At 37.6% G+C, this 13,741-nt stretch overlaps 1 protein-coding gene across 1 annotated transcript in view; it reads right to left on the bottom strand.

Annotated features, from left to right (window-relative positions):
• The window catches only part of LOC144647104 (HEAT repeat-containing protein 6-like), a 30,749-nt gene that overhangs the window by 15,119 nt on the left and 1,889 nt on the right, over positions 1–13,741 (bottom strand). The window contains exons 3-12 of the mRNA XM_078506859.1: positions 12,582–12,722; positions 12,094–12,209; positions 9,285–9,402; positions 7,698–7,793; positions 6,701–6,779; positions 4,747–5,212; positions 3,930–3,987; positions 2,580–2,690; positions 1,723–1,799; positions 72–216 (exon numbers count right to left, since the gene is read on the bottom strand). Of these exons, the coding sequence (XP_078362985.1) occupies positions 72–216; positions 1,723–1,799; positions 2,580–2,690; positions 3,930–3,987; positions 4,747–5,212; positions 6,701–6,779; positions 7,698–7,793; positions 9,285–9,402; positions 12,094–12,209; positions 12,582–12,722 (1,407 nt within the window). The remainder of the gene's footprint in view (positions 1–71; positions 217–1,722; positions 1,800–2,579; positions 2,691–3,929; positions 3,988–4,746; positions 5,213–6,700; positions 6,780–7,697; positions 7,794–9,284; positions 9,403–12,093; positions 12,210–12,581; positions 12,723–13,741) is intronic.

Genomic DNA, 13,741 nt, shown 5'->3' with positions numbered 1-13,741 from the left:
AGTTTGCCGATTTCCATACATTTTTAAGAGTTCCAGGCAGTTAAAAGTACAAATGCAAGTTTGAAATATACCTTGAGTAACTGAGCCTTGGTGGTGGAAGATGTCTCAGCCATTAAAGCTTGTAAGAGACATCTGTGAAGCTCGTGAACAATTCCACTCAGTTTTACAGAGAATGAGGTATAAGGACGTGCTGATGGCGACGAGCTATGTTGCTCTCTGAAACAAGAAATCAACTTAAAACATCAACTATACAGTCACTTTACTAGAAATATATGACTCGCACAATGTTAATAGCACGAGGTCAATATGCTGCTCTCTGATAACATGAGTTCCATAAGGAACTCACCACTCAAGTAAGAATGAATAATCCAGCGCGAGGTCAATATGCTGCCCTCCTGTAACATGAGTTCCATAAGGAACTCACCGCTCAAGTAAGAATAAATAACCCAGCACGAGGTCAATATGCTGCTCTCAGCTATAACATGAGTTCCATAAGGAACTCACCACTCAAGTAAGAATGAATAATTTAGAACGAGGTCAATATGCTGTCCTCCGATAACATGAGTTCCATAAGGAACTCACCACTCAAGTAAGAAAGAATAATCCAGCACGAGGTCAATATGCTGCTCTCAGATAACATGAGTTCCATAAGGAACTCACCACCCAAGTAAGAATGGATAATCTAGAATGAGGTCAATATGCTGCTCTCAGATAACATGAGTTCCATAAGGAACTCACCACACAAGTAAGAATGAATAATTCTAGAACAAGGTCAATATGCTGCTCTCAGATAACATGAGTTCCATAAGGAACTCACCACACAAGTAAGAATGAATAATTCAGAACGAGGTCAATATGCTGCTTTCAGATAACAAGAGAATAAAAAAAAACACCACAAAAAAAAGAAAGAAAAATACAGAAGAGGAATATGCTGCTCTCAGATAACATGAGTTCCATAAGGAACTCACCACACAAGTAAGAATGAATAATTCAGAACAAGGTCAATATGCTGCTTTCAGATAACATGAGTTCCATAAGGAACTCGCCACACAAGTAAGAATAAATAATTCAGAACGAGGTCAATATGCTGCTTTCAGATAACGATAACATGAGTTCCATAAGGAACTCACCACACAAGTAAGAATGAATAATTCAGAACGAGGTCAATATGCTGCTTTCAGATAACATGAGTTCCATAAGGAAGTCACCACACAAGTAAGAATGAATAATTCAGAACGAGGTCAATATGCTGCTCTCGGATCACATGAGTTCCATAAGGAACTCACCACAGTGCTGGTAAATCTGTGTGTGGCTTAGCTTTGGTCTCAGGTCAGTACGCTGTCAGCAGTATTTAGTTCCAATAATCCAAAACAAGAAACAAAATTCAACGTGCACCATTTGAATTTAAACCTGGCAGGACTGTCAGTTTCAAGGAAAAGTACCAGCACCATAACTGACAGTTCAACATCAGGCCTTATCATGGCAATGAGATTACATAATTACATGCACACCATTTAGAGTGTCAGACCACACTACAGAAGGGGGCATTGTTGACGAAAGCAAATGAAACGGCAAACTATCAACAAGATAAACTGTTTCTTATTAACAGTCATTATGGCACGCTCTGTGAGGGTTTCCATTTTGCTATTGTTCTCACCATCGATAAAGTGCATGTAAACCTTGACTACTGTTAAGCTTTATTTGTTCCATTCCTATCCATACCTGTCTTCAGCAGCCACTAAGAATTGTCTTGAGCCATCCAGCAAGTCCATCAGAACTGCTACACCACCAGCACGGCCCTGATGAATTCATCATGGATATCAGTAAGAAAACAATTTTTTTTATAAAAAAAAAAAAAAAAAAAAACAAAAAAAAAAAAAAAAAAAACAAAAAAGGACCAAAAAAAAAAGGAAAACCAAAAAAAAAAAAAAAAAAAAAAAAAAGAAAGTAAAATATTATAAAAAAAAAATAAAAAAATCCACTTTGTGAAAAACACTGACCATACTATAACATAACAAAACAAAAATCAATTGACTCCTAAAACAGGGGACCTCTCAATACCCGTATTTGGTATTTTCATATTTAATTAACGCTACAGTGACATGTGTGGTTATGTTTGCATACTTGGAACCACTATGCTTCTGAATTTCAGAGAGACAAATTGTAAGGGAAAATTTATTTTATGTTAAATATTACTCTCAGAAATCACAAGGGTTACCATATTTTCTTGATTAAATGCCAGGTACAGAATAAACGCGGGCTCTCCAAGGTGAAGTTGAAAATAGGTATTTATTTGAGGTATAAAAAGCTGTAGATATACTAGCAAGAAACATTTTTGTCAAAAAAAAAGTTGAATTAAAACCCGTTGCTTAATGAAAATCGGGCTTGAATAAACTGCAGGAGTCAAATAAACGCCAGGTCCACCAGGCTAAGTTTGAAATAAATGCCGGGGGGAAAATACAATAAATACCTTCCACCTGGTTCACACAAATTTTAGGCAAACAAAATTCAAGGATTTTTCAAGAAAGAAGCTGAAATTTAAGGGTATTTCAAGATTGTAGAAACCAAGTTCCACCGACCTTAGGAGTAGGGTCCTTCAGAATTGTAGTAAATAGAGACCAAGATGATGACACTGTATTATCAGGAACAAACGACGACCAATAACCAAACAGAACCTTCTTGTCTGTGCTCTAACAAAACAAAATAATATTGCGAGAATCAATATTCTTGAGCTACATTTCTTTTCATGTTAGTTCTGTGTATGTGGATGGTATCTGATTTTCTTTATACTTATCACCTATCTTCTTGAAATTACAGTCAACTCTCTCTAAAACGGACACCATCGCGACCCTAAGGACTTCACGCAAAACTGTCCATCTTAGAGAGGTGTCCTAGATCTTACCACTGGGAGTTTAAGTTACTTAGTAGAAATGACTGAAAAATGGCAGGGACGGGACCAAATCACCCGAGGTGTCCGTCTTGAAGAGGTGTCCATCTTGATAGATGGTGTCAGTTAAGAGAGAGTTGACTGTATATTGTAAGAAGAAAGATATCAGTAATTCATGGATCAGACTACCGCCTTATTCCCAAGCACAAGAGATACATTTCCCCTTCTTTGTTTGAATCTTGAGACCCCTAAGTGAGCTTTACCTTTCAATTGCATTCCAATGCAATTCAAAAAAGAAAAACCCTCAAAATTACTGCGGCCCACCGACTCTACTAATAAGTTGCCCCACCCCCACCCCATATCCCCAACGGACGTACACTGTAAGCCCAACAATCTCAGTCAGTCAATCAATTATTTATTTATCCACGTCGCGTCTTATGAGCTAGAAGTCTGTTCAAAATACCTATGTGCCAAAAAAAATGTTTTTAGGTAAGGATAATATACTTATTTTTTTTTATTGTACAATGAGTTCAGTAAAGTTTGGTGTCCATTAAAGCTGATTTCCAGTCCGTACTGCGCAGACTCGGCGTTTGTTTTCGTTTTTGTTTTGAATTCGTTGAAACGTTACACTTCGGTGACAGCATACATGAGTTTTTTAGTCCGCCATTACAGTTTGTTTTGTTCAAGATTTCCGTGAGCTGAAACGTCATTTGAATAGCATCAGGTTCTTCTACTGGTTATTATTTGTTCTGCAAGGATATCTGGTGCTAATAATGAAGAAAGAGGTAAGTTTGTCGTGGAATTTTTAGTTTTGCTTGTAAACATTCCTGCGTGTGAGGCTCACATAAAAATTGCAACCAAGATTGCGCAGTACGGACTGGAATTCATCTTTAAACAACTGCATAGCATGATTTTGTGCTTTGTTGTAGAGAATTTTATAATACAGTATTCTTACATGTACATCTAATGTAAAATGGTGAAAAATATTAAATTGCCACATATATTCAATGACAAAAATGTCTGTGTCATAAATGGTACTTACCTTAATAACTGCCTGAAGGCAAAGAAGTACATTAAGCCGAACTTTTGACGTTATTGATCTGAAAGAAAAACCCCCATGTTACGAACATGCAGTCAAAAAAAAACATTATTGGTGTCAGATAACTAAATGAGATACCACCAAACCAGAAACGAGAAGTGAACGACTTTTAGAAAGTTTTTAACTGAAGATGACAGATGCTCTGTCGAAACATGTCTTTGAAACTTAAAAAAATTGTTGTTTTTCTTAAAATCTTTATGTGTCTGCTGTTCTCAAGACCTTTTAGAAAGTCTATAAATGAGAACGAGGATGAACAATGGGAAGAGAGAGAGATGGAGATAAGAAGCCAGATCCCACATTTACCTTCCACAGGGGACTGCATGGGAGGCCTAGTGGCCTAATGGTTAGTGTGCTGGTCCCAGGATCGAGCAGTCCGGGTTTGAGCCCTGGCCTGGGTCATTGTGTTGTGTCCTTGGGCAAGACACATAACTCTCATAGTGCCTCACTCCACCCAGGTGTTTAAATGGGTATCAGCAAACAAATGCTGGGGGTAACCCTGAAATGGACTAGCTTCCCATCCAGGGGGGAGTAGAAATACTCCTAGTTGCTTCATGTTACAGAAATTGGGAAATGCTCCAGCAAGATGGGCCACTAGGCTTGACGAAGACTTTACCTTACATTTTACTAAGGGCTGCAAGAGACTGGCCCTAGATTAATTTGAACTCCTTGGTAAACTGGCCAATAGAATGTAAGCACTATACTATGGATCAATTCTTTTAGAATGATTAGGTGCTAATTACAAAGAACTTATGTACAATACCTTAGCCTTGCAGTCTGCCCTGCTTCACTATCAGAATGCTCTGAGTCAGAACTTGCAGTGGACAAGCTTGACGCACTGTGATAACCTGATGACTCGGCACCTGATCCATCAAAATGGTTGGCATTTGTTGCTGCACTGTCTCTCTTTTGAGTAACATTGCTTCCTGTATGATAAGTTGTAAGTCTTGCATTTGGCAGGTTTCTTGGTCTCAGACTGACTGACTGATTTTCATTACATGGAGATACTTTTGGGACAGTGTAATTTAAGTTATATGCCGCAAACGTTGGCGTCAGAGCATCCATAGAGGAGCTTCCAACATTAATTTGCTTTGGTGTTAAAGGTGCTGTAGTCTGTTTAGATTTTTTGTTCGTCCGTCTCTTTTTCTTCTTGCTGAGAATAGAGTATTGGCGATCCCTTTGAGGTATTGTGTTTAGGTGGACTGAAGATAAATCATCAGGCTCTATTCCTGTAGGAAAGAAGACAAATCAGAATAAAAAGACTTGCTTTCCACAGCTTGTGGCACAGTAGCCTTATGATTAATGCATTAGACTCCAGATTAGACAGTCTTGGTTGAGCCTAGCCTGTTCCAGGCTCTCGGTAGTTGAAGGGGAAAGCGCAAAAACGCGGGCGAGCGAGAAAAAAACGAGGGGGGACGAAGGCGAGTCTAGGTTGAGCCCTGGTCGGGTTCTTAGGCAACAAAATTTTACTCTCATAGTGTTTCTCTCGACCCAGGGCTCAGTTGTTCTAAAGGTGGATAATGCTATTTTAATGTAAATAGCTTTTAATATTTTTTAAATCTTGTAATATATATAGTTTTTATTCATTTACACGTAATTCAGTCTAGGGACTGCCAAGTGTAAAAGTTTTTTAATAATAAACGATATTTCTTCTTCTGGATAAATCGCTATCCAGTGGATAAGTGCTTACAAAACAAACTTCGTTATCCATCGGATAGGGATTTATCTGGTAGATAGTGTACTCCATAAGGCTATAGAAACTGGGATAGTCTACGGTCTGGCGAGTCTTTAGGCCCAGACAAAGACTTTTGCCCGTAGCTTGTAGGCAGCATGGTGGCCTAATGGTTAGCATGCTGGACTCTTGATCAGGTGAGTCACTGTGCTGTGTTCTTAATCAAGACAAATACCCTCTTTCTGAACTGTTCAGGTAACTTGGCAAAATTCTGGATGGTACATAATAAATGTGTTTCATATAATGAAATATTTCAGCTGACATTCTTCTTTATTAATTTTTATTCCATTTTCAGCAAAATGGTTAACCTGTGTTTATGCTTATTTTGTGCACCCTTATGTACTAAAGTTAAGCCTCGAGCCAAGTGGCCCATACCGCTAGAGCTTATCCCAGTTTTGATACCCAGTTTCGGTACCCCCCCCCCTCCCAGCATTATCTTGCCGATACCCATTTATACACCTGGGAGGAGAGAGGCACTGTGAGAGTAAAGTGTGTTACCCAAGAACACAACACAGTGACCCTGGCCAGGGCTCGAACCCAGATTATTCGATCCAGAGTCTGGCGTGCTAATCATTAGGCCCCGCACTTCTCCTATGTACTAAGTAAAGTAAAAGTAAAGTCTGTCTGAGCCTAAGTGGCCCATAGAGCCGGAGCTTATCCCGGTTTCCGTAGCATTAAGCGACTAGGAGTATTGCTACTCCCCCCTGGATGGGATGCTAGTCCATCGCAGGGTTACCCCCCAGCAGTAAGTTCGCCGGTACCCATTTATACACCTGGGTGGAGAGAGGCACTGTGAGAGTAGTGTCTTGCCCAAGAACACAACGCAGCGCCCCGGCCAGGCCTCGAACCCGGGCCGTTCGACTCAGAGTCGAGCACCCTAACCATTAGGCCACCGCGTCTCCACACTCCTATGTACTAGGGTTGTACTAAATGGAAGCTCTATTAAATGGAAGACACACACTTAAAAATAAACAAGCAGTTCTACCTGATTTGTCCTCTAATTGCTGGCAGCTCTTCTCACTATACACTGGTTTGTAGCCAGGCATTCCACAAAACATAAAGTTCTAAACAAAGCAATAGGAGAGTTTTAACTCAACAGAACAGATAAACCACAACTGTCACTTAATTTAACGCTAGCTTCTACCTTGCAATTGCCCACTGCAGTGTGCCAATTACCCTTAAGAAGAATCATCACAAGAAGCAACCAAAAAAGGAGAGCCCCAAAAATGTAATTGGGGTCAGAAATCTTCAAAATATTATTAAAATACAGAATGCAACAGACTTCTCTGGCAAAAACCTCAAGTCCAGTTTACACAAGCAATTTTTATGTCAATTTTTGTAACAACTTTCATTTGCTCCTGTAGATGAGAAAAATTGGTCAATTTTCACGTGGCAAATATAAATTATTTGTTGACAAGCTGGTGAGTTAGTTTAAATGTGACAAATAAAAGTTGTCACAAACAAAAATTATTGTGTCTAGATGACTCATCACATACTAAAATGTGGCAAATATTGCATTGGCATGTGCGGTCCCCAATCTCCTAAACTCCCACTGAACACTGCGCATGCATATCTCTTTGCGTATCTCTACTGTCCAAGGTCATAACAGGCGCACTAAACTTTGAACTGTTGACAAATAATTGTTGTGTCATCTACACAATCAAATACATTTTTCACATAAAAATTTCCCATGTTAACCCAGCTTTAGATCTTACAATGATTTGCCAACTCCCCTTTTCAAAGATCAATCTTAGCAAAGATCTCTACCAAGATCTTTGCAAGGATCACACAAGATCCTTACAGGAACTTTAAGAATAAGTGCAAGATATTCTAAGAACTGTGAAGATCTTTGGGGATAAAAAAATAATGAAAATCCTCACTAATTTTGAAAAAAATCCTTTCTAGTTAATAGCTCTTCTGAAGTACAATGAGAATAACAATGCTGAAGGTATAAATTACAGTGACTGTTGTAGTGTAGTTACCTTCAGTGCAGCCAAAAGAGGCCCAAGATTTTGATTCTGGCCTGAACAACCAAGTATAAGGACATGTGGAAAAACACGTAGAACTGTGTTGACAAGCTGAAAGAAAGGGCATATATATTTCAATGTTTGCCAAATGAGAGTGAAAATAAACATCAAGACATTACCGGTAGATATTTTACTTATAAACGATTTAGTATACCGTTAGATACTACTTGTTTACCACAACCGTTGAGCTACTCATTGAAAACATTTAAACAAATCGTTTGGAAAATCAAGGCTACCTGTTAGAAGGATTTTGCAAGTTGTTAGAAATTTTCACTAAAGCATTCTTCCCTGATTTGTTCAAAAGCGTTCACCAAATCTTTCAGACGTTCTGAAAAGTCACCAGTTACCCGTTCATTAGGCATTAGTTTTTACCAGTTTAATGAATAAGCATAATTTACTTAATGTACATGTACGTTTTCCTTAAGAAGGTCACAAACAGTGGTTCAGGTGTAGTTGTTTATCTTTTTTAAATGTATTTTTTATTTTTACAAGGTGAATTGTTTATATATAAGGTCTTTTATTAATCATCCTTGTGGCTTGTGGCTTTATTACATGTAAGTTTTTACCACAGAACCACTATTAGTTATTACTATTTGTCATTGTATAATCATTTCCACTGCAAATACTAGACTAGACTAGACTACTAGTAGACTAGACTAGACTACACTAGACTACACTACAAGTAGACTAGACTAGACTACTAGTAGACTAGACTAGACTACACTAGACTACACTACAAGTAGACTAGACTAGACTACTAGTAGACTAGACTATACTACACTAAACTAAGCTACTAGTAGACTAGACTAGACTACACTCACTAGACTAGACTAGACTAGACTAGACTAGACTAGACTAGACTAGACTAGACTAGACTACTACTGTAATAGAGGACTAGACGTCCTTTTGGCTTTTGGCTTTATTACGTGTAAGTTATTACCACAGAACTACTAATTTATATCCTAACAGACCACAAAACAGTCACTATTGTCTCTAAAAGTTGCAGCAGGACATACAAGTGCAGATTTTTATCAGCGAAGCGCCTGTTGGAAAAAAATTTCTCACATGCTCTTTGCTGATAAAAAACAGCAAAGACAACTGCACCTATTGTTCACAATCAACCTCTCATAATCATTTCCACTGCAAATACTAGACTAGACTAGACTAGTAGACTAGACTACTAGTGGACTAGACTAGACTTTTGACAATCTTTTTGGATTTATTACATGTATGTGTAAGTTATTACCACTGATTGACTACTTTTTTATCCTAACAGGATAAAATAGTACGTTGAAAGATAAGTACGTTGAAAGATAAATGATACTGAAGAATTGAATTGTGAAATATCTTTTTTAATAGATTTTCTGAAAGCTACACTGTAGTTCCACATTTCTGTACCAAACAACTAAACCAATCAAGGCTTAGTTTTAAATACAGTAATTTCAGGTAACAGATTTGCCTCTCATCTAAATCTCTCCACAGAAATTTTAATTATTACTATTTGGCTTATATTCTTAAATGAAAAAAGTATATAATACTAACCCTAAAATGGTCAATCTCTGTTCCACAATGTTTTGGAGATGAGACTTGCAACAGGTCCAAAAGAAGGTTGAATGCACTGGTAATAAAGTTGTCTTCCAGGCACAATCCATCAGATGACCTAATGTTACATGTGCACATAAAAGCAAATGGAAGTTAATGTTTCTTGGATCAATTTTCAAGTTCTAACTAACAATATTAGACAGCAAACTTGAGGTCTCCATCAGGTTATAGTTGGTGCGAAAAGCCCCTCACCAACTATCAAAAGCCGATACAAACCAAGAGTGAGCAGTGTAATAGACCATATTTGTGATAGCTGCTATGATGGTTTTCATTAGCCTGAATTTCAGACATCCCTCTCTGGTCACATGCTTCCAGAAAGGATGTCTAAAAAATCTGCCGCTACTGCTGTCTGGTGTTATCACTACTCTTTGGTTTAATTCATGGGAAAAGGTTTCTGTTGAGGCCATCTTCATCTCCTTTATTTAAACATGATAAGGGTTTTAAGCACAATGCTTGTGGGGTCAGGTTCAGGTATTACCCGGTAAACTAAAAATATTACTAAAAAAGATATTACTACCATGACTTTGTGAGAGAAAAATCACTTCAATAAAGGATTACAGGTTATAAAATTGTATAATTTTAATAGTAAACTATTGAAAGCTTGAGAGAAAACATAGGCACGCTAAGCGTGCAGGAGTTATTTTTTCAATTTATGGGTTGGCTTGGGGTGAAACTGGGTGATTGGGATGGTTTATGCCATGGGTTGAGCTATTTGTGTATGGCGCCCTACGGAGTCACTTTTTTGCACAAAGTTTGCTTGCAAACAAAATAATTTTTACATGCATTTTGATACTTCAGAACTGTTTTATTTAATTCGTTAATTTTCATCATTTAATTAAAAAACAAAACTAATTCAATTGTCAAAATGTCACAAAATGGCACATTCTTATTCTGTTTAAAGCGGTTATTTTGTTGCTAGCTTTTTAGCAACCGTAACGGGTTACTTTTGTTTGTTACGGAATACTTTTGGCTTTTTGCCAAACACTGTAACATGATACCGTTGTTTTTCTCACTTTTGTAACATGATACCTTTGTTTTTTTTAAAACGAACGTAACACGATACCCTTGTTTTTCTCGAAAAAGCCACGTCTCCATATAGACATTGAACGAAAAGTACTATAATAAACGAAGTAATAAACGAATCAAATAAAAAATCACTCTCTTCGGAAAAGTTCTTTAAAGCGCAGTACACCTGGAGTATTTGTTTCCTGTCAAAACTGTTCAACAAAGATTTTTGTTCATTCACAACGTAAATTCTATTCAACAAACAAGAACTAATTGAGTTATCAAGTTGTCACGAAATGACACGCTCTTATTCTGTTTTTGCTATCGATCGTAGTTGCTTTTAACAGTAAAGTTACTTGTACCGGTTCAATGTTTGAACGAAATGTTAAATGTTAAATGTTTGAACGAAATGTTTTACAGTTGATTTCATTTTACTTTGGCCGCCCGCTTTGCGAAGTTTGTTGGGAAATTGAAAACTTTGTAATAAAGTTGCCAATTACGGTGCGAGTTTGCGAATCAAATTGCAAACATCGATACAAATTTCCCGACTTCGGCCCGACTGAACTTTCCAAGTTTGGTAGTTGAGGAGAAACAAGACATGTTGCTCGAAAGTCATGGCGATTTCTGAACTCAAAGATTTTAGAACTTGTCAAGGAAAGTAGCTTGAAGTGCAAGACAACGTTTCGCATCAGCGATCACGCAAGTGATTTGCCGATAAATAAATATCATGCATGTAGAAATTTGGTCAAATTTTAACTTTTTTGTATGAAAACACATATTTAACGATTTCTGTGAGGCATAATCTTCACTGTCTTCAATTTCAAGTCTTCTGCGTTTGTAAACCGGATGAAACTGGATGGTTTAACCATATGTAAAATTGATTTTAATCGAAGGCGACGCGACGCGACAGGGAAGACTAATTTGTTCGAGACAACATGTTTACGGCTCGCTGAACATAAAAGTTTTTTATTTTTATGACATTTGTTTCCAACAGTTTAGCGTAGCAAAGCCCTTTTTGATAACATAACTACAGAAGGATTCGGGCCGAAGTTGGGAACTTTGTATCGAAGCTCACAATTTGATTCGCAAACTACGAATACGTTTCAAATCCATGATAATTCAGAACTCGCCAATTAATCTTTCAACGAAAACGAACTGCGACACGCTGCGACACATAATTTCGTCAGATTACTTCGCCTTTATAAACTGCAATTTGATTGGTTCTGATAGTACCTGAAATCTGATTCATTTGGTGTGACAAACAAACGTACTTCACTGACCCACTGAGTCACGGAACATCGCGCCGACTAAAGAGCTATTTTGAAAAAATAACTCAATTAATGAGACTGCAACTGCAAGCTATATTTTTATGGAATTATTTAATCTGAACTGATTTGCTTTATCAAGCGATCAAAATATACCGTAATATGTTACGCAGCGGACAAATACACTCCTGAGTACTTAAATGAATCAATTCAGACGGTTACATTAAGAAACGGAATTCAGTACAAGAATACCCTACTTGACCATGGACATTGAGTTCAGAAATCACTGGCTTGTCAAGACTGCACGACATAAGCAGTCACTATGTTGTGGTTGAAATGTTTCTTTGGTTTAAATTTTCTTTCTTTATTTCCTTTTGCTTCAGATAATGTTAATAAATAATTAACAAGAAATAACTGGTTTTAATTATTAATTTTAAACCAAAGATAAATTAACACCACAACATGTTTATGACATGTACCTCATGCAAACATTTGCAACACACTGGATAGCACTGCATAGAACATCAGTATCCTGTGACTTATCCCTGCACAGCCTTACCAGGACACCATCTGTACCCAATAGGCTGTCACCAAACTAAAGAAAGAAAAAAAAATTGTTTGCTGTTGGCATATTGAATTATCATATGATTACAAGTAAGTCAAATGACCACACAGTTTAGGGTTTATGCCTTTTTTGGACAAAAAAAATTAAATGCTGACAACAACCACCTGATTTTAGACAGATATGTAGTCTACATCTCCACTCAGAGCTCATGGTAGACTTACAACATACCCTTTCACCCCCCTCTCCCCACCCCATTTTTTTTTCACCACACACCAAAATATAAAAGCCCTTTTCAGACAGCTGATAAATAAGCTGGTTAAAAAAATGAACTGGTTTGAAAAAATAAAATAAACCAGAGGTTAAAATTGAACTACAACATGTAAAATGTAAAATAATACGTACCTGTTCACACAGACATCCTTTTTCATAGAGAGTAGTTCCTAAAGCCCTTGTAATGTTCAATAGTGTCCACTTTTTACATGTCTTGATACAGTTTACAAGGAAGCTCACAAGGTCATTCAGTGTTTCTTGGTTAAGTGTGACCTGTAATAAAGTCAAGTGTCAACTGTGAATGACCTGAGCAAACAGGTGTCTCTTGTTATGCAATCAATTATTACCTCACTTAAGAGATGTATGGAATTCAACCCAAAAATTTACACTGATGGAATATGTGAACATAAAGTCTGTATTCAAGCCTAGTGGCCCATCAGCCGGACTTTATTATCCCACTTTCTGTAACATTAAGTGATAAGAAGTAGTTCTACTGATGGGATGCTAGTCCACTGCAGGGTTACCTCCAGCATTAAATTTGCTCGTACCCGTTTATACACCTGGGTGTAGAGAGGCACTATAAAAAGTGAACTGATTGGTTAGTGTCCATTTTTAATTTGTCATCTGCAAGTAACAACCAATTCAAGACTGGATGGATAGTGTGACCGGTCCAACCAATAGGAACTGACTGTTAAAATATGGAATGTTCAACATCTGCCTTATCTATGCCAACCGAGTGGAACGGTCCTTTCCATTTTGCATTCCTTTCCCAGTTCCCCGCATCTGTGAGAAGCTACTGAACTAATGTAAGACAACTGAACAGATTGTCAAAATGGAACAGTAAATTTTGGGCCGACCGGTCAAAGTGGACCACGTCCAGAGGTGGTGGTCACGAATATTCAGGTCAGACTGAAACCAAAACAAACCTTCCCATTTGACTTCTGACTGAAATTTCCAAAATATTTGGCTTAATGGAAAGCACCCTATGTCATAAGCACAAACTTTTCTGGTTGAATTTCAGACCTCTCTTCAATCAAACTAACCTGTGTGTTAACAGGGATCAGAACTAGGGAACTAGGCAGTTGTTTTTGAGCAACAGGCAGCAACTGGAAGTCAACTTATCTCTTCTTTGGTGTGTATTATTGACTTATTGTCCATAACATCATGTTATGAATGCTAAAACCGGGGCTTTCCAACTCATTTGTCGGAGGTGAGAACATGCCAAAAACAATAATAGCTGCCTTCAGGTTGCCATCTGTGGCTCAAAAACCTGAATGTCAGAGAGATTGAGT

This window comes from Oculina patagonica, chromosome 3, assembly GCF_052425735.1.
Source record: "Oculina patagonica isolate OP01 chromosome 3, crgOcupat, whole genome shotgun sequence".
NCBI classification, from domain to species: Eukaryota; Metazoa; Cnidaria; class Anthozoa; order Scleractinia; family Oculinidae; genus Oculina; species Oculina patagonica.
This window is presented reverse-complemented; position numbering and strand designations above follow the sequence as displayed.